This window comes from Mchenga conophoros, linkage group LG11, assembly GCF_057382185.1.
Source record: "Mchenga conophoros isolate Kocher_MC1m ecotype Shallow Benthic linkage group LG11, M_conophoros_male_GT1.1, whole genome shotgun sequence".
In the NCBI taxonomy this organism is placed as follows: domain Eukaryota; kingdom Metazoa; phylum Chordata; class Actinopteri; order Cichliformes; family Cichlidae; genus Mchenga; species Mchenga conophoros.
Genome location: NC_140536.1, coordinates 4,373,439 through 4,394,646, shown reverse-complemented (window position 1 = coordinate 4,394,646; position 21,208 = coordinate 4,373,439). Strand labels below are relative to the sequence as shown.

Below are 21,208 nucleotides of genomic sequence, written 5' to 3'. Positions count from 1 at the left end.
GCACATCAACATCTTTTGTCGGTGAGGAACTGAATGTGTTCAACAGGTTAATTGCCGGACTCCTGGTAACATGAACACCAGTTTTTGTATGATATCAGTCTCTCAGAAATAATAAGTGAATGTCCCTAGAATTCAACATAGTTTCTACATGAAGCTATATAATGAATATTGCTCATTGACTGGTTGAATGCAGTGTGTGGGAAAGAGAGCTCCATTGAAGAAATTTAAAGAAAAAAAGGTGAGATGATCTCAAAATCAAAATCAACAACTACATACAACAAAGCATTAGTTAAGGAGACTGGCAGCACAGCTCCAGCATGAATTTTACAGATCAACAAACTTAGCCCCCGCTGACATTGACGCGGAATTACTCAAAGCCCAACAAATGCAGACATCGACATTACAAGGGAACTCGCCGAACTTGGTGAGTCAACTCCAGCTCATATGATGGGACACGTGAGGTGATGCACAAGCACTTGTGACCCAGACACAAGAGCTGACAGCAGAGGTTTCCAGTTTGGCAATATCAGTCAATGACTTTACCATAGCCTCATATACAGACCCTGGATATTTTGCCACAACGTTGGTTATAATGTTTGTGTATTTGTAAACCACTTACAGATTAATTGAGTGTGAGTGCTTCCTTTTTGTTCCGTTGTTAGGATGTCTGGGTCGTTGACCCAGGGTTTTTGAGTTTATTATATTATTTATCATTTCTAGTCTTTGGTTTCTTTGAGTTCTGTCTTATGGTTTATGTCTCTCTGTTCTCTAGTTGCTCTGTCTCCCCTGTCAGCTGTATCCCCTTGTCAAGTTCGCGTCTCTGTGTTATGTTTCCTGTTTTACTTTGAAATTACGTGTGTCATGTAAATGCGTCTGGTTTTGCTTCCTTTGTCACGTTAGGCCTGATTTGCCCCAGCTGTGTTTCCCTCCTGTTACCCATTCCCTGAGTGCTCCCTTTGTGTATTTAAGCCCTGCGTTTCTCTTTGTCCATGTTGCGATCTACCATTTACTATGCTCTGTGTTCTGTCTGCTTGCCTGAGTTTATTTGGAGTCTCAGTTTCGTTACCTTTTTTGAGTTCAGCATTAAAGCTGTGTTGAGTTCACATCTATCTCCTGAGTCTGCACTTTGGGTCCTTTTCCTGCCTGCACACAGCCGTTCCATAACATCCGTTTCAGATGCCAGGGATTGATAATAAATGTTTCATCAATTGTTCCCAGGATGTTTGGAAATCCTGCAATGATTTGAGTTCAGTGAGATCACGACCTAGGGTGAGACTAATGAAAATGCAGGCTATAAAATTCCTGCCACAGGCTGACTCCTTTTGGTTGGAGGCTACATCTAGTATCCCAAATAAATTGACACTATTCTATTATATCATTTTAAAGCCAAACCTTCCTTTAACCCTTCTTCTTCTGATTTCCACAAAAGTGAGTGGGGAAATCTGTACTCACAGCCAGAGCGGTGTGCCTGAGATTATCATATAAAGGATGTTTGCTCTCTTTGCCATCCTACAGAACCAAAAATAGAGAAAAACGAACTGCCTGAAACAGAGTTTTTCAAGCAGTATAAAGCTTCAGCTTTTAACTCACAAAGACTGCTTGTACAAATTGTCAACTTTTTATTTAAAGCTTTCACTCAAACTTACATTCACGCTTGTAAAATTAAGAATTCATTTAAATTATATTCAATGTTATGATGTTTAAGGAACATTTAAAGCAGATTAATTGCTGGATTCTAGTATTTAAACGTCTTGTATTATACCAGATGTTTTATAATCAATAGAGAAATAAAAGAAATTGAGACAGTTTGCTCTTTTTTTATATCCGATCGTTCAGTCTGATGTTACTAGCCATGTCTGGGCCTAAACTCTGCTGCAGGTCCATATATCAAATGATCACTGTGGCATTACTGAGAGTTAAAACACTGTCTTAAGTCTTTCATCTTTAATAAAATGATCAGCGTTCTGCTCTACCAGGTGTAACAACTGAGTTTAACATCCAGGCATCCATGAAAATGGGATTTTTTTTTTTTTTTTTTTTTGCCTGTCCCGTTTGGCTCTTTTGCCATCAGAATTGTTGTCTAAAGGCAAAGAAAGATGCCCAACGCATTTACTTTACCAAACTGACCATCCCAGCCTTGCCATAATGGTCCATTTGGTTCACCTTTTATTGTTTATTTTATTTTCACTTACTGAATATGGGACAGACTTGACTGGGGAAAGAAGGGGAGAAAGAAAGAGGGAAAGAGAAACAGCTGAGAAGAGGGACAGGGGAGAAGGGCAAAAACCAAAAACCAACAGAATGAGCAGAAAAAGAAAAAAAAGAAGAAAAAAGAAATGCATATATCAATCACCTGGGTCACCTGCTGAGAAAGAAAAAAGAAAACAAGCAGAAGAGAACAAGAGTAATAGAATAAACAACATCACAATGATATATGGGAATATGACAGTAAATACTAAATATTAAACATTATTGTGCAGCACATAAGATCAACAGAACACAGTGTGCTTTGAGGTAGGAGCCAAAAAGGGTGTAGTTTGTGGGTGTGATCACCCGTGTGTACACCTGTGAGCATGAACGCGTTTGTTTTTTGTTTTTTTAAAAGGTTCCTTCATGTAATGATCTGCTAGAGGGTGTGGGGGGGCCACAGCCCCGTCCTCCAGGGCATGAAGCAGGTATGGAGGAGATCAAAACTCCAGACATCCAGAGGCCCCCAGAGACCATGGAAGACCAACAGAGGGGCAGCCGCGCCACTGTCCCAGAAAGAGCTGAGGAGAGTCCCAGATGAGGGCTCACTCAGCAGCCGCGGAGCAGAAGCCAGGGGGAGTTGCAGTGACGCGCCCGTGAGCTCCGCCGGCAGCCAGCCGTGCCTGAGTGACCGAGCCCCAGGCCGAGAGGCCGGGGGCACCCCACCTCCGAAGTGGCCCGAGCGAGCCCCAGGCTCCAGGCCCCGATAAGCGGCCGCCAAGGAGTGAGCCGGTGTGTACCCGGACGCCCATCCCCGGACACAAAGAACCACCAACGCACCGATGTCTGAGGGAGTCCGCCACTGGCAGGGGAAGTGGTGGTAGGGGGAGATAGGCCTCCATACCTTGGAGGGCCTAAGATGTCCCCAGAGAGGTGGCGCCTGACACCCAACCTGACATATAGACACAGAAATACAGGCACACACATATACAAACATCCATTCCCACCCTCATGCTCTCATATACACTTACTCCACACTCAACCAACGTGGAGACAGACATAAAGAGACGCTGTACACACGATCACACTCCCCAAGCGTACTCTAAGCCCCGGGTCTAGGTACCCTTGCCCTTGGAGGGGGGGGAACTGCACCCAGACCCAGGTGGTGTTACCCTTTTCCCTGCGGTGGGGGGAGGCAGACCGCCCCGACTCCGCAGCAGCAGGGAGGCCCCACACTCCAGACTGCAGTCGGACGGCCAACTCCTCCTAGCCCCCCCGCTCCAGCAGGTCGCAGAGAATGGGGGTGAGAGAAGACTCCAAACCTCCCTCCACCCGCTCATTGTAGTGTTGATGCATGTGTGTTCTAAGGTGCATTTAAAACCCAGGAGGGCATGGAGCTACCTGCCAGAGAGCAGCAGGTAAGCGCATGGTCCCTCCTGCTGGCCCTCAATGTCTACGTGTATTTAACATTGAGAGGTGGGCAACGACGCCAGGGGTGGGGTGTACACCCTGATTGTCATGGTTGGCTGTGTGGCAGGTGGGCAAGCAGGAGTGGTGGATCCAAAATGCAGGACTCAGACACAGAAGTTCAACTTAAAGCGCAGCTTTAATGCTGGAAAACCTCTTACTAACTAAACTCACCAAAAGACAAACAAAAACGCTGGTGGACTAAAACACTGAAGCACAAAACACAGAACTGGAACTGGAAACAAAACACTGGCAACACGGAGGCAAAACACACACAGCTTGTTGAGGGTACGATGCAACACTGACTCAGAGAAACACAGGGTCTAAATACACTGGGAAGTAACGAGGAGAATGAGACACAGAAGGAGAGCACAGCTGGGGGAAATTAGAACTGACGAGACAAGCAAAGCAGGACACATTCACATAAGTCACGGACCTTCAAAGTAAAACAGGAAGGATCACACAGAGACGCGAACTTGACACCGTGGAGACAGCAACTAAGAAACACAGAGACATAAACCATAAGGCAGAGGACTCTAAGAACCGAGAGACACAGAGGGGAACCCAAACATGCAGACACAGACTTACACAGAACAGAGGGCACATAGAGAAACATGAAGGGCAAGGGATAGAAACTAGAAACCATAGCATAACTCACACCAAGTACAATAATACAAAACCCACAAAGAACTAAAACGCTGGGTCAGGAGACCCAGGACCCTGACACTGATGGTACTTTGGATTCCGTGTATCGTGCCCACCCCCAAGATCCTATATGTATGTGTAATGAGAGTGTGAGTAATGTGAATGTCTAAGTTGTGGGATAAAATTGAGGCAGAGGCAGCCAGAAGGGGATGGGGGGGGTGGCCTCCTCTGCACCCTGGTGACATACCCCTACTCCAAGGTCCAGCATGTGTGGGTGGTTGTGGTGGAGCGGGAAGAGGGAGGCAGCTGGAGATGGGGAGGGAAGGAAGGGAGGGGCAAGTGACCCCTCCCTGGGGCCAGCTCCCCCGCTGACCCCAGTAGGCACCCCCATACTCCGCGACCCACCAGGGAAAGGGGGCCCAGGTCCATCCAGACCGGGGCCCAGCGCAGCAGCGCCTCCCGGCCCCACAGAGCCCAGGACAGTCCACCCAACCCCACCACAGAGAAAACTGCACCCACCCCACCATCCACTCTTCTTCCAGACTACATAAGACAATAAACACCCAGGCTGAGATCTTCCTCCACCTCTCCTGTATCTCCCCCTCCTGTAGAGAGAGCCCGTGAGGAGAGGAAAGCTCCTGCAAGATGTGACAATCTTCCCCACCAGTTGAAGAGCCCCCCAGGTGGCTCGATGCACCGGCGGCACCCTGCTCCAGGGCTGGGCCCCCGTGCACCCACCCGCCCACAACCCCGGCAACACACCAACCAGGACCCGAGGCCCGGCCCGGGCCCCAGCCCAGAGACGGAGCGCCCCCAGAACCTCACGCCCATCCCGGACCCACCCAGGGGCAGCCAGGCTACCAGGTCAGTAACCCACGTCCGTCAGCACAGACCCTCCCCTAGTCCCGCTGCACGCAGCCGCGAGGAAACAGTCACCTGAGAGCCAACAGAGAAAACGGAATTTATGACATTTAAAGGAGTTAGAAGTTAGAAGTTAGCATGAAGTTAGCTCGCTAGCTTCTATCTAAATACAATATAGCATGTCCTGACTGCGGGGTTTTGGAAACAAATTAAAAAGTACAGCTCTGTTATCACTTCCAGCATAAATGAAGACAGAAAACTAAACAGCGGTGACGTTTGTAGGGTTACTGAAGTTGGGCTAGCTGGTATATAATGATGTGCTACGTGACCGCTAGCGACACAGCTATGTTAGCATAATATAAACAAGCTAACTTTTTTTCCACTCGATAAAAGTTAACGTGAGGGTTCTCAGTGGTCAGGAACAAATGTAATCGCATGGCTGGATGCTGTAAAAGGATCAAACTTCAGCCAGGAGAACAACTGAGATAATCCATCCACAATACGAGGTTAGTCATTCATATACTGCTGCATGGGCTGGGCTGTAGTTACATCCTATAGTTTTAAAAACTGAGCTTAAATAAATGATTAGCGGTAATAAAAGCCGGGGGAGGTCAACGGTGATCACTGACTTTTTTTTAGGAGCTTTTTGAGATTAAATAGAAGAAAATACAAAGTTTACACATTTTCTTGTGTAAATCTTGCAAAAGGTTTTTGAGTTTTCATTTTGACTGTGTGTGTGTGTGCGTGTGTGTGTGTGTGTGTGTGTGTGTGTGTGCAACAGCTCAAAAGGCTGAATATATTTTGAAACATTTTCATGAACATGAAAAGCAAGCAGAGAATCTGTTTATTTGGCAAGTTAACAGCATCGAGAGACAGGCTAGTGATGTTACTAAGTTAGACAGGTGACATTACAACTCACTCAGAAAATCCACAAGAGATCATTTTCTCTAATGACTAAATGTGATGAATCTTTTCTACAATGAAGCAGGTTGCAGGTTGCATATACACTAATACAGGAATAAAGTTTTTTTCCTATTTTAATTAATTGTTTTTTAAACTTTTCCAGGTATTGTCTGATCAAAACATATTTTCAGTATTAGACGGGTTAGTGTTAGCACTTTTGCCTGAGGCCCTGGCGATTCAGATAAAGTTATTTCACATCTGCAGCAAGTCAAACAAAAAGTTATACAAATGGTAGTCCATTTTCTGGTGTGAATACAACCCAGGTGGCTACACCCCTCAAGCGTCTGTCAATCAGAGTACAAAAGTCCTTCAGCTACAGTCATACCTCCTATTTCAAAGACAGATATTGCCATACACCCCAAAGCTGCCCTCACATGAAGACAAAGAGTTACACCCTTTATAGCTGCTGTCAAACACAGACCCGTGCTCTTAAAGTTGCTGTTAATCAAAGAAAAAGAGAGCCACGCCCACTAAAACTTCGGTTGCTGCACAGAGCTCACCACGCCTCTCAGCTTCTTTCGGATGCAGAGGACCACATCCTTCATAATTCCTGTCAATCAAATTTAGATATTGACACACCCTCCACCTGCAACAGATATCAGTATCACAAGTCTGTAACTCCACACATCCATCCCACTCTGACTATTTTCAAACATAACAAGAGTACACCTCTTTTGCTGTCAATCGAATGGAAAGTGCGACTTGTCCTCCCCACTAATATGTCAGCATATATGATATTTTAGCAGCGTCCATCACTTATGAAGAAGGAGCTGGCTTTGCACTTGTGTGCACTGCTATGTTAGATCAGGGAAGGGACAAACTCAAACTGTTGCTACAAACTATGAAAAAGTGAAATGGCTTCCTTAAATAATGACATTTTAATATCAGTGTCAGCTGCTGTCTCAGGCACATAGCTTACCCTTCTTTTCACTGATCTTCTTCAGTAAATTGTGGTTAGCACAGGTGATGGATGATGGCTGATGACAGCAATCACAGAGCTGCGTCCAAAGAGTTTGTAACCTTCAACAATCAAACTATCAAAGCATTAGAACCACATTTATCACCTAAATTGAAAGCAGAAGCAGAAGCGCGACGCAACACTCTTAACAGCAGAGATAAAGATAATTCATTAGTGATCTTTCTGCCACACTGCGCTGAGAGAAGAGAAGTGCTACAATCTGCAGGGGAGAGAGAATTTGATTTAGCCGAAGCAGACTAAAAATGATTTACTCTGAGTTGAGCCTCTGGGCACCCGAGCTGAAATAACTATGTGTTTCTCAGTGTTTTCAGAATGTCCAAAAATAATTAATTGACATTTTTGTTTGAGATTAGATTGAGCAATATAATCTTTAGCGGATATGAAAGTAATGAAAAGATAAGAAGTCTATCAAGCACTTAAACTGTGAAAAGGCACACCCTAATCATGTTGTGATGCTTTGATGAGAAATAAGGTGGTAAACAAATCAATGTAAACTGAGGAGAAATGACAAACACCTCTTAAAAGTTGACCATAAATTCACTGCATTACAGAAAGTGATACATAAGAAGAATACTTCCTATGACCGTTATCTTGTCTGGTAGTACAAAAAAGAGCCGAGTACCACATTGTATTCGGTGTTTGGTACTAACCAGGGACCTTTGATACGTGCGCTTCTTTCTTGAATCACATTCAAGATTCAAGATTCAAAGTGTTTATTGTCATGTGTCCAAAGAAAAAAGGCATTTCAGTAAGAAGTAACTGTAAGTAAGTAAGACGTAATCAGTAAGAAGAACTGGTTATCTACTAATTACAGACTGGCAGTTTGATATCCATAAGTCCTACATAATACCACAAACCATCATCATCTTTGTTCCTCAATCTGAATTGCTGTTTTCTGGACTGTATGTTTTGAGGATTTGAACAGCCTAATAAAAATAACCCATAAAAACTAGAATGGCTGCCCCAAAGCACTTGGAGAAAGCTGTTACAGGTAGAGGCACAAATCAGGTCCTCACAGTAATTGCCAAATTCACAGACTTCCACAGGGTCAAAGCCAATAAACATCAGCCTTCAATAATTGGAGCTATAAGGTTTCAAAGGGATGTAGGCAAAGGCAAGAACAACAGCCAAATACATTCCTTCTAAGTTGGATTGAGCTTCCGACTGGGAGATGCAAGTTGATCTTTGAGAGAAGCTTGTCTTCGTAAAAGAAACAGCAGCAACCACGCTCTATCCAGACATGATTCTCTTGTCTAGGTACACGAAAACCATCTTTGAAGTTAACCACACTGTGCCCTGGAAGGACAGGCTATCAAATCTGAAGAAAGCCAACTACCAAGACCTGACTGATGAGGTGATTGTGAAAGGTTGGTACGCAGCCTCATTTTCCATTCAAGTTGGCTGCCATGGATTTCTGGCAACATCAGTGCATCATTTGCTGGTCAGAGTTCAAAGGTCCCAAGAGGGGAACTAAAATATTAATGAAAAATTAAAGTGGTGCTTTGGCAGACAGGTGGTTGAACTGTGCGCATTTTATCCAACCCAGTGATTTCTCGAAGACACTAATCTGAAAGTGCTAGCAGAGCTTGTGCCCTTCTACTTGCCTGTTTTTTATGAAACCAGATCTGAAGACCATTATTAAGGTTTTTCTTGCTAATGTGTCAAACAAACTATTAATTTTCACACTGCACTCCATCTTCTCTAAATCACATGCTAGCCAAGGTGATTGCAAGAGAAAACCTATATGTTACAATGATAAATCACAGAAGCACATCTATTTGTTAATGGTGGCTCTGTTTTCATACATAGCGTGGCTTGTAACTGATTTCAGAGAGACAGTGTCATCTTGTCTAGCATGCTAATTTCCCATCAGTCTTGCATCGGAGACTGGCGATTTATCCACAGTCTGCTTGCACAAACAAGCTGGGCTCTCAACTTGACAAGTTCCATCCATTTTTAATGGGAAATAGACACACCTGTGAAATGGAGACATACTACAGTTTCCAATTGGATCCAAGGCAAGCCTGCTTGTAGTGACAATAGCCAATTGTGGCCACAAGATGGCAGTGATGTAAAGCAGGGGGGCAAACAGGAGAGAAGCTTTGTGACAGATTGCTATTGAAAGATGACGTGGTAAGATTTCTTTCCCCTTGGTATATTTTGATTGATGTTTATTTTTATATTTGACTAGGCTTTGCTTGTCCTGACAGAATGCCACTGGTGCAGTTTAATGTTGCACTCAATGTAATGCTACCCACATGCTGTAATACTAATCAGTAATTTCACAGTGGCACAGAAACCAAGTGGAGTTGCACATGTGCACTCTGAACACAGGAGGACAGGAGGACAGAGGAGGGAGACAGACGGGACTTTAGTTCCTACTTCCATAACAACATTTCATCTTCTTCACCTACAGAAACAAATGCTTTTGTTTGGCTTAATTATTCTACATATATGGATGGATATCACTTTACAATCAGTCAAACAATCTATTTTATTACCATTTGCATGGTTTTAAATTCCTTTTTATAGCTACTCCATTTTTTTTCAAGTTATTGCATATGTGTAAAACAGTTAAATGGGAAGAGTGGGCTCATAAAAAACATTACCTAACTGTCTACAAAGATGGGCTTGGAATGCACTGAAACAATCCCATCACCAGTCCAAACCCACTTGAAGCAGTGACATTGAATAGAAGCTTCTTTTCAGTGATGGACACCAATCCTGTGTTAGTCAATGTCTGCTGTCATTTTTTGGGGGGAAATTATTTTAAAAATAAAATTATTGTATACATAAAATTGAATGGAAAATTGAATTAAAATTCACCTTGTAGCTGTATAGAAAACACCTCAGAGAAGTCACACACTTTATGCTTATCCAAAAACAAGAACAAGGAGCTAGGTGAACTGCAAGACAAACACCTAATCCCAAATAGTTGATTCTCTTCATCTGGATGTAGAGTTTTCAGTGGGAGAGACGTTTCGTCACTCATCCAAGTGACTTCTTCAGTCTCAGCTGACTGCTGGTTTCCCCAATTTTATAAACAGTACATTTGCACAATGACTGAAAATAGCACCACTGAATGAACAATGGGCTGTGAGGTCAGTTCCTGTGATTGCAGTCATTCCCCAACTCTCTGTGAATGGTACTCATGGCCATTGATCAATGAGCTTTGATTTGTGATTGTTGATCAATGCTCATGACAATTTGCATATTAATGATCAAGGAACTGACTTCTCAGCTCAATGTTCATTCAGTGATGCTAGTTTCAGTCATTATGCAATGAACTGTTTATAAGATTGGGGAAACCAGCAGTCAGCTGAGACTGAAGAAGTCACTTGGATGAGTGACGAAACATCTCTCCCACTGAAAACTCTACATCCAGATGAAGAGAATCAACATTTTGGGATTTATTTACCTGGATAACTGAGCATGCATCAAGACATAAACATCTAACAGCTAATTGTAAAAGTACAAACATGATTTTAGATGAAGCTTTGCTTTAAACACCATGATCCCCAACATGTGTCTTGGAGTATGTCTGTCTGTTTGTGGAACATGTCTGCACTAATGAGATCTTTTCCTGGACCTGGCAGGCGTTATCCAAGGTCTTCTGTATTTATTGAAGGTGGGTGTCTCTGTGTGTGTATGTGTGCCCCACGTCTTGTGTGGGTGTGCTCTGACAGTGTCACCTCTGGGTGTCATTCCAGGCGATACCGCCAAGGAGAGCAGCCTTTACAGCTATCCCGCAGAGCCACCGCCTGCTATTAACAAGGACACAAAGGCACACTGATGAATCAACACACACACACACACACACACACACACACACACACACACAGATTCATCCAGCTCTGGTGCACAGGAGCAGTAAACCCGTACACTGCAGCGAGATCCGAGGTAATTCATCTTCATTGTCCAAGTTATCAAATCTGAAGAACGACAGCAAGACAGTTAGACTAGCATTAAATGTCCTCACAGCCAAGGAGACTGGCAACATGAAGACACACTCTAATTCTCTATTTTCTACCTCATTCACACACACACATATACACACACGCACAATTTCACCCTTTGAAGATACAACAGTCTCTCAATAATAGAGTACTTCGCTGAGGCAGAAAAGGGGTTTCAAATCTAATGGACTAACGGATTTCTAAAAAAAAGAAAGAAGAAAAAAAGTGAGATGAAGTGTAAAATAGAGAAGAGAAAATAGAGAAAGAGTAGCTGTGGCTATGTGCTGCCTGTCAGAATGGACAGGGATCCCTATCACTTCCTAACATCACCGGCTCACTATTCCCACTCAGTCACACATGGCTGTTGGGGCAAATGAAAATAGTTCAGCTTGTCTTTTCTCTAATCCTCACAATTTTCCATATGGCAGGAAATTAATGGCCTTACCAGGACAATTTTTTTGTGCACACACACACATACACACACGCACACACAGCTCCATCCTGGAGCAGAGCTTTTATCATCACCCCATAAGTATCAGCGGTAAAATTGCTTAATTAAAGCATGAATGTTTAATAAACCCTCTGGCTTTGTGAAGACAGACCTGAGACAGGACATCCACTGATGAGGAGCCCCGAGGAAAGAGACAGACAATTCTTCAAGTTGCTTCATGCTGAATTTAAGGGCAAGTGAGTCCTTTGATAAAGAATAGGTGGAGCTGGTAAAGGCCAGAAACTTCACGAGCAGCTGGGTTACTGCCCTGAACTTTAAAACTGCTACTTTAGTAATGGCTGGGAGTGTCAGCTTCTGAGCTAAATCTGTAACCACAAGTATAGACATGGATTTCATTTAATTTGTATACATTCCTACTCACTATATCACTTAAGAAGCAGAGTGTAGTTCATGTCCTGTATGGGAATTACTTCCACTTAGATTCTCCTTACACTGTTTACCTTCAGTTTTAATCAGTGTTTATAGGTTTAAGCATCAGAACTCTTTGGTGATATTTAAGAAAAAATACTCAGAGTATCTAATGAGTACTGATCCAACACCAGTGTTAAATCAATAGTTTTAATTCTACATTGTGAAGAAAACATTCAGAATAATTCTTTCATATGTCAGGCGACATTAAGTATATCATGAGCATTGCTTTTATAACTTTGTAATATACAATTTTACAGATACTGTAAAGTATATGACCCTAATAAAAAAAAGTCTAAATGAAAACAACTAGATCATGATCAAATATTTTTCTTAAAATGGTCTATGCTTTTCTCGCTTTAAACATGTCTTCTATGTTCATTGCATTTTATATTTACATTATTTATATTTTGCACATTTTACACAGTGGCCTATTGGGCTTGTGCATTTACTGAATGGATATGAGTCAGTATTAAAATAATTTAAAACTGAACAAAGGAAAATAGAGACAGCCTTAGCCTTCTAATACACTGTAAAAAGAATAACCCTATTCAAATTAAAAAAAATGATGTCCAATTGTCACATCCAAAATATTTGACTTCATAGAATCCAAAATGAGTCACTTGATATGACCTGATACTTTTATGTTGATATAAACAATATTACTAGACTTGACTGAAACTTTAAATTTTGCATTGATCCAAATTGATTTTTTTACATAGAACCATATTTTAATTATTGAACCAAGCTAATATATTGAAATTTAACCAACCTAATGTATTCACATCGAACCAAATTAACATGAACTAATATGTTTGTGTTGAAGCCAGGTAATTGATTTACATATATTCAAACTATATTTTTTACATTTCATTTTATTTCAGTTCAAAAATGCTCTGCATTTCCTATAAAAAAGACAGTTGGCCAACCAATTATTTCTAAATTATTTATTGTTCCAAACCATTTTAACTATAATCAATAGAGAGGATTAGAAATATACAGATTTAGTGCTACGACAGAAATGATTAGAGAAATGTTTGTTTTATAAAACCTGCAACCTTTTGAAAACCAGTATAAAACCTGCAATCTTTTTAGAACTGGTATAAAACCTGCAACCTGTCTAAAACTGCAACCTGTCTAAAACTGGCATAAAACCATTATAAAAACTCTTTTTAAACCAATTTGCCAGTACTCAAAAATGTTTATATGTGCACTGTGCCTGTACAATGTAAAAAAAAAAATCTACACATGTATCAATGAAATCAACTTAAATCTCCCTTTCAAATGGGTGTTCTTATAATTTTTGAATGTAGAATATCACTGCAGGCCAACCAAGAAAAATAACCAAGCACACATGCACACGCACATACACATGCATGTGCACATACACATGCACACATGCATGCAAATGCGAATCTTAGAGGTCATCTTGTTAAAGTCAAGCTCCATCATAATCTTTTGAAGAGCCTCAAAGGTGAACCTGAATCCTCGTGGATATTCCATATTAAGAGCATAACAGAGTCCAAAGACCTTTGCCACTCCAGCTGCCACAGAAGGCAACTCATTCAGGACTTCCACACCATCAATGATTATCCCGATGTCTCGAGGCTGATGTAGGAGGCTTGAGTTGTCCCTGAAGACGAAGAGTGCCATGGTGGTACTCTGCAGCTCTTCCTCAGCTTCATCTTTCTGGGATATCTTGAGGTAAAATATGGAACAAAATGTACAAGTGAAGAACTGAAGTCTGGCACACCTGATAAATCTTTGACCATAATAACTACTATTTTGATAGTTGTTTGGTCACAGACTATTAGAACAATTATTTGACTAATCAGATTGTGAATTGCATAATCATTAAATTAAATCAATGGCGGAACATTTTCATAAATGTTCCACAAAGCCCAAGAAAAAAAAAAGAAAACAATACAGAACCCTAAGATATTAACTTGATGAGTTGATTAATCATTGCTGTCCTACATTAATCACTGCATTTAATAGCAGAGTTGTCAAATTTACATCAAGAGACTGCATCTCATGTAGAGACAGAACAGATATGGACATACCGTGTATTCTTTTATCAAGTCCTCAACACGTTCTCCAAGGTAGATAATGAGAGATTTAAGTATACACTCCCTCCTAATGTCAGCATCAGCATCCTGCAGGAACAGTTAAAATTGTTACTATGCAATATGGAGAGTATGCTGCGTGAGAGGAATTTTTTTTCACCTCTCTATCCTCATGAGGTGACTAATGCCCCTTTTCCACCGACAAATCGGCACGGTGCGCTTGAGAGCAGTTCAGTTTAGCGCGGATGAACTCGCTTGTTGTGGTGGAAACATAAAGCAGACGTAACTGGGAACAGGGGTGAACCCATCTGGCTATGAAAAGTCGTGTGCAAAAGTCTTTGTCCGCAACGTCACAGCCCGAAGAACAACAACAATCGCAATATATGTGTGTTTTTGTACTTTGCTCCGTCTGTGGTTCATTTTGATTGGTTTGATTTTTGGTTCTTGTGGAGGAAGTGGCCATGGTCCAAAGTCAATGGAGTATGGTTGCTGGGAGTTTTTTTTTTAAAGCCTTTTGTGGGAGCGCTTCTATATCACATCACGTGGGCACCACACACACCCGGGCCAATCAGGTGTAAAGGCGGTGGAAAAGCGTCCGCAGGGGGCTAAAGCGAACTGAGCCACACCGTGTTCTGTCGGTGTAAAAGCGGCATATGCTTTCTTGTCCCTAAATAAAAGTTTATACGTATATATGTATGTATGTGTATCTGGCGAGTGAGAGTGAAAATGTGTCTCCAAAATAAATTTTGTTGTAGTTGTGCTCTGTACTTGTATAATGACAATAAATCTCTTCATTCATTCAAGAACAAAGCCCACACTTCCTTTCAACATTTTAAAAGGTCACAGCCATAATCACTGACGTTACCAAAATAAAACTGTAACAGGATACAAATTCTCATTAGATACAGCGGTTAAAATGCTAACTGTCATGTTAATAGTTAATTATATACACCCTACCTGATCAAGAAACTCTAGGATTATGGCAGTTTTTGCTTTGGTTGTCCCTCCTTTCTTTCTGATTATTTTAAGTAGCTGTGGGGAGTGCTTGTCCAGCTGGACCATGAATCTGGTTAGCAGGGGAACTGCAGTAACCCGCAGAAACTCTGCATTAATCTGTACATGAGTAGACAGTGTACAATACATTTTTTTAAAGACCAACTTCCAACAAGAAAAAGTCAAAACATAATTCCAATTTCCAAACTATGATAAAAGGCATAAAAAAGTTAAAGTTATACCTCTTCCATCTGAAATAGACCTGGCCATCTTTCCAAGAGGTTCTTGATGTCAGGCTTCTTATCCACAACCTCTTTCCTCCTGAATTCGAAGGTCCTGGCCATCAACACACAGATATTTATATGAAGAGAGACAGAGACAAACGTGCGCGCACAAACACAAGCTTGTGTCTAGAAACCGCGAGCTCACCAGAAAAATTCAAACGAAGCGGAGCACGGAGTTATACTATGAATGTTATGAACTATGAACTTATGCTAGCTAGCTGTATCCACCACCGATGCATCGTGGTAACGCTAGGTAGTTAGTTAGTATACTGGTAAAAAACGGCTTTTTGCCTAACTTGCATTCCCGACTGTGATGGTCGGTTGCTGGTAACCAGTTCTACCGTCGCGCCGGATAGCTAGCTAGCTTGTAGCTAGCAGCTACAATCATGCAAAAATTGGGGGTGGCTGTCGACCCAGCTTAAATAGGGTTATTTTCTGCAATTTTGGTAATACAAATTATAAAAGCTTTTGTAACACACTTGGCTTTACTTACGTTTATTTTCAGATGAAATTAATCAAAGATGTGACATGATGTTTCCAGCAGCCATGCAGAATAAAAATGGGTCCCGGTCTATTTCTGGTGGGCGTGTTCAAGTGCAAATCACTTTGACTCAAATTAAAGATATTATCTGTTCAACATGAAAAGAAATATATGTTTTGAGAGAAATCAAAAACTTTGCGTTGTGTCCTTTGTACAGATATTTAGTTTCATCCAAATCAAAAGTGGTATTTTAAAATGCAAAAAGAAAGGGTTTCACAATCAAATCAATGATTTTATTCTGTTTTGAATGGCACTTATTAGATTGAATGAATGACTGCATGTTAGACTTTTTTCAGTGTAGATGCATGTGTGGTATAAATATGAGAGTCAGAATTGTACTCATATGATTTTAGCTTAGTGTGAATCCTCATTTTTATAGGCAAGGAAAAGAGTACCTGTTTAGTTAGCGCTCTCTCCACAAGAGGGAAGGAGAGAAACCAACAGGGAAAGTGATTTGGTTTTAGCTTTTCATCAGTGTCTTATTTGACTTATTTGACAGTTTCGAGTTACAGTAAAAAAAAATACTGCAAACATGTAAAAAAAAAAAAAAAAGATGTTGCAAACAGGTTTATCCACAAAACTGAAGGGACTGGTTAGATTAAATGGAAATTAATTTAAAAGAGACCATCCATCTTCATCCGCTTTATCCGAGGCCGGGTCGCAGGGGCAGCAGCCTAAGCAAAGAGGCCCAGACCTCCCTATCCCCAGCCACCTCCTCCAGGTTATCCGGGGGAATACCAAGGCGTTCCCAGGCCAGCCGAGAGATATAATCTCTCCAGCGTGTCCTGGGTCTGCCCCGGGGCCTCCTCCCGGTGGGACATGCCTGGAACACCTCACCCAGGAGGCGCCCAGGGGACATCCTTGTCAGATGCCCGAACCACCTCAGCTGGCTCCTTTCGATGTGGAGCAGCAGCTGCTCTACTCTGAGCCCCTCCCGGATGGCCGAACTTCTCACCCTATCTCTAAGGGAGAGGCCAGCCACCCTTCGGAGGAAGCTCATTTCTGCCGCTTGTATCCGCGATCTCGTTCTTTAGGTCACTACCCACAGCTCGTGACCATAGGTGAGGGTAGGGACGTAGATCGACCGGTAAATTGAGAGCTTCGCTTTTACACTCAGCTCCCTCTTCACCACGACGAACCGGTGCAGCGTCTGCATTACTGCAGCTGCAGCCCCGATCCATCTGTCGATCTCCGGCTCCCTTCTCCCATCACTTGCGAACAAGACCCCGAGATACTCGAACTCCTCCACTTGGGGCAGGAACTCATCCTGCCCCAAGGATAAGCATCCTGCTCCTCCTTGAATCGCTACCTTATCGTGGTGGAGGGGTTTGTGTGTCCCAGGGATCCCAGGGGCTATGTTGTCTGGGGGCTTTTGCCCCCTGGTAGGGTCTCCCATGGCAAATTGGTCCTGGGTGAGGGACCAGACAAAGAGCGATTCAGAAGACCCTTATGAAAAGAATATCAAGGGAACAGTTTACCCTGCCCGGGATAAGGTTACCGGGGAGCCAGGCCCGGGGAGGGTGCCCGAGGGCGAGCATCTGGTGGCCGGGCCTTAGTCCATGGGGCCCGGCCGGGCACAGCCCGAAGAGGAGACATGGGCCCATCCTCCCGCAGGCCCACCACCCACAGGAGGCGCCATAGGGGTCGGGTGCATTGTGTGCCGGGTGGCGGCCAGGAGCGGAGGCCCTGGCGGACTGGCCCCCGGCTGCCAAGACTGGCAATAGGGACATCTAAAAGAGACATTTAGCAAAAAAACAAAAACAAAACCCAAACACACAAATCAGGCTCATTGTGTGATAGCACCAGAGCAAAAGGCAGGAAGATCACAGAATCATCAAATCATCCTCTGGGCAACAGAGATAGCCAAAGTGAAATGGCAATCAGTCCAGTAGTTCCATCCATCCAACTCAGGATTGCGGCGGGACCAGAGCCTATCTCAAGCATCAGTGGATGAGAGGCTACCACGGACAGACTGCTCGTCTATCACAGGCTGTAACATAGAGGCCAGAGGGTTTGAACCTGGAACTCTCTTGCTGAGAACTGGCCATAGGTATGAACATTGTCTGTCTGTGGTGGCACTGCCATAGGCTGTCAACCTATCTCATCCAATCACAGATAGGCACCATGTGGCCCTGAAGTGGCCCTGAAAGTGATTAAGAAAATGAACAATCGACTATCTGTTCAGATAATTATTAACTTGCTATACTAAGGTTAGAATCTCTGTATAGAGTTAGTCTAAAAATCGCTTATTTTTAAGGATTTTATTACTTCTATTTTTCTTGTTCTTTCTCTCAGTTTCTTTTGTATGAGTCAGAATTTTGCAGTCCAATCTGAGAACACTTTAAGTGGTGACCCTTGAAGGAAAGTTCTTCAGCTCACAGGAACTGACAGCAAAAACTGACATCAGCTGATGTTTTAGATCCAATTAAAAGTCCCAAACCCAATTTAACTTCTTTGCAGCTATGTTGGATAAAAAATTTTTTTTTTAAAAACTACCTCAGATTTCTCACTGTCTTCAATATAATGAGAGCTACTATAATTATAAAAATGACCTATTGTATTAGCTATTATATCAGTAAAAGATATAGATGAATAGTTAATGAAATGAAGTGCATAGTTTTGAAGTGAAGGCTGAGAGGAGCACAGATTTACAGGAAAGATATCTGATGTACTCACTGTACTGATGGTAATGATCTCACTGTGGTGAATCTCATGTGTCCTACTCTGATCAGTTTCAAGGGGATGAGCTTTGGCTTTTCACTCTAAATTCATCAGTTAGCCTAAATTATTAAATACCCCTCAAAAATTAAAAAAAAAAAAGGATGCACAGTCAGAATATCATTCACTATTGAATTAAGTCTTTATTCAGCAAAAGGACTATAGTGTTGATTATTCTGTGGTTTACATTAGAATCAGAATCAGAATCAGAAGACTTTATTTATCCCCAAGGGGCAATTAACAAACAACAGAGCAGCATAATGTTGAAGATAAGAACAGGCAATAAGAGTGAATTATTAATTAGCATTATTAAATTACTATCTTATTAGAAAATATTAGAAAAACAACCAATAAAACCAGCTCTGTAACAGCTGCATTTGTAGTTATTGAGGTAATTTTTTCAAAGCTGTGCCTAACATCAGAGGTGGAAGATAAATAAAATCAAATTAATGTTAACGACAAAAACAATTTTATAAAGTTAACAGTCTGTTTACCGTCTCAGGGCAAACAGTTTCCTTAAGTTGTTTCATTCCAAATAAAGTCTTTTTTTTTTGCCCTTGCAGTTCTTCTGTAGGTTTTTCCATTTCGGTATACAAAAACTAGGAGTTCAGCTGAAATACTGAGCAGAGAGTAGATACGTTTGTAAGAGTTACTGCTGCACTTTACTGTACATCACATTGCCAACTTCACAGTAACCCTTTATGTATTTGCTTTAGACTTTCAGCACTGGGAGCTACAGAGCTGAACTCATATTCAAATAAAGAGATAAAGAGTCTTTATCCTGCTAATAATCAGAAGTAATGTTTGCTAACCAACATGTTTATAAAATAAGTGTTGTGGTCACAGACATGGGAGGTTTAAAGGCCAGATATTTAATTAATCCAGGTTACCCACAATTTCAATGTACATGCCAATAAAGGTCAGTTCTATTCTATTCTATTCTGTACAGTTACATATTTTGTGATGGCTCCAGCATTTATGCTGGCCTGTTTCATACTGTCACCATCCCTGCAGCAGCAGTATATGATGATCTAGCAGCTCTTTAACAGAAAGCAAAGCAGTAAAGCTGCAATCATACCAGATACTCAACACTCCTCAATCTTTCCAACTTGATGAATTCCAGATGTTATAACACTTCAACATACTTTGGTTAGAATTGTCAACCAAACTGACCAGACTTGACCTCTTCACACTGAACTATTTAGGCCTTCAGTATGATTAGGTTAGATTTTTTCACCTACAGTGCTTAACAGCTTGTTAGGCCATTTATAGTAAAAACAACTAAACTCAAACATTTTTGGCTCAAAATAAAAATTTGTTGTTCCAGTGAGAAGATGGAAATGAATCAAGCATAAGATTCAAACAGCAAAACTATTTATTTATTTATTTATTGTTCAGTAATGAAAGTAATTAAATGTATTTTGGAACCCTAATCAAAAAATTATAATGTGCTTTACTATTTTTTCTGTTTTTTTCTGAATAACAACAGTAATTATATTTTAGAATGAGAACTATAACTTTGATTCACTGGTGGATCAACCATTACAGAAACATAACAAAATATTCGGGTAATTATCAGGCCTACTGTGTCATAAACCTATACTGGGTGGTGGGCTAATAAATCTGTTAAGCATTATATTTGCATACCTATTTGGAAATCTTACAGCAGAAAGGATAATACTTTATTACTAGCAGTATTCATTTGAAATCTTGTAGTTTCTGAAACTTGCTTGTTTAGCTTGTTGCTGAACTAAAATGCAATGTAATCCTACTGCAAAGTAGTTTGTTGATGAATATTAAACAGTTCAGAAATAAATGTGGTGACCAACCCCTTGCACTGCACCACTGTCCTTATACCTGCTATTAAAGAAGTGAAAGCAATTTCAACATGTTTGTCTAATCACGTTCCCTTCCCTCAGTCCATAAGAAAACACTCTCAAACCAACTTGGGGCTTTCTGCAGGTAGAACAACCTCTACACCAGAACACAGCATTTCTCTGCCATCTCGTTTCAGTTTATTCCTACCCACACGGCGCCCCTGTAGAGAACACCACACCTCATTCTCCACTCATTGTCACACAGATACACAAAATCACCATTACCCTCTGTCGCAGTCAGCCACCCACACCCAGTCACAAGGTGCCATTTTCTGGCGAGACGTTTCACCATGAATGTGTGTTTGCATGCTTTATGCAACACACAAGTGCATGCACAGATGTATGCATTAATGAATATGGGTGTAAAGAAGAGTTAATGCATTATCTCTGCTTTAGAATTCCTCGCTGCTCCTATGGAGGTGGGCTGGAAATCCCTTAGGTTAGCAACAATGTGCTTCAGCCACGCAGAAGCATGCAGAGGCACAGACACAGCGCTCACATTCATCTTCCTAACCCACAGCCGGCCTGCCAGCAACAGAAGAAAAAAGTGCCAAGCAGGAGGCTCCAAAGGTATTTCTTCTTCACTTTGTGTCCACATGTTGTCACTTTTTTAGACATTCTGGCCTTTTATTATTTCTTTAGCCATCCATCACAATCAATACACCAGACAGCAGTGATTAGGGTGTGATAAGAGTTGTGGAATTGATGAGTTGGTGATTCTGGCAGTTGAAGCAGTAAACTTAAAAAAAGGA

General features: G+C 41.7%; 2 protein-coding genes across 13 annotated transcripts in view; both read right to left on the bottom strand.

Annotated features, from left to right (window-relative positions):
* Positions 1–21,208, bottom strand: part of adgrb1a (adhesion G protein-coupled receptor B1a) — a 215,461-nt gene that overhangs the window by 135,515 nt on the left and 58,738 nt on the right. The gene's annotated exons all lie outside the window — the stretch shown is intronic.
* On the bottom strand, positions 12,964–16,431 carry LOC146563461 (uncharacterized). Of its 2 annotated transcripts, none has more exons than XM_085290575.1 (5): positions 15,814–16,431; positions 15,279–15,372; positions 15,001–15,156; positions 14,041–14,133; positions 12,964–13,675 (listed from the first exon to the last, which is right to left on the bottom strand). In XM_085290575.1, the coding sequence occupies exons 2-5, from the start codon at positions 15,285–15,287 to the stop codon at positions 13,295–13,297; spliced, it is 639 nt and encodes a 212-aa protein (XP_085146701.1). In that variant the 5' UTR covers positions 15,288–15,372; positions 15,814–16,431; the 3' UTR covers positions 12,964–13,294. The 2 variants fall into 2 exon arrangements, with proteins under 2 accessions (XP_085146701.1, XP_085146702.1); XM_085290576.1 differs by lacking the exon at positions 15,814–16,431 and adding an exon at positions 15,466–15,613.

Coding starts and splice junctions, on each gene's coding strand:
- LOC146563461 (XM_085290575.1), bottom strand. Junction 14,134..15,000: donor TCCTAGAGTTTCTTGATCAG/GTAGGGTGTATA, acceptor CTGTTCCTGCAG/GATGCTGATGCTGACATTAG. Junction 13,676..14,040: donor ACTTGATAAAAGAATACACG/GTATGTCCATAT, acceptor TTTTACCTCAAG/ATATCCCAGAAAGATGAAGC.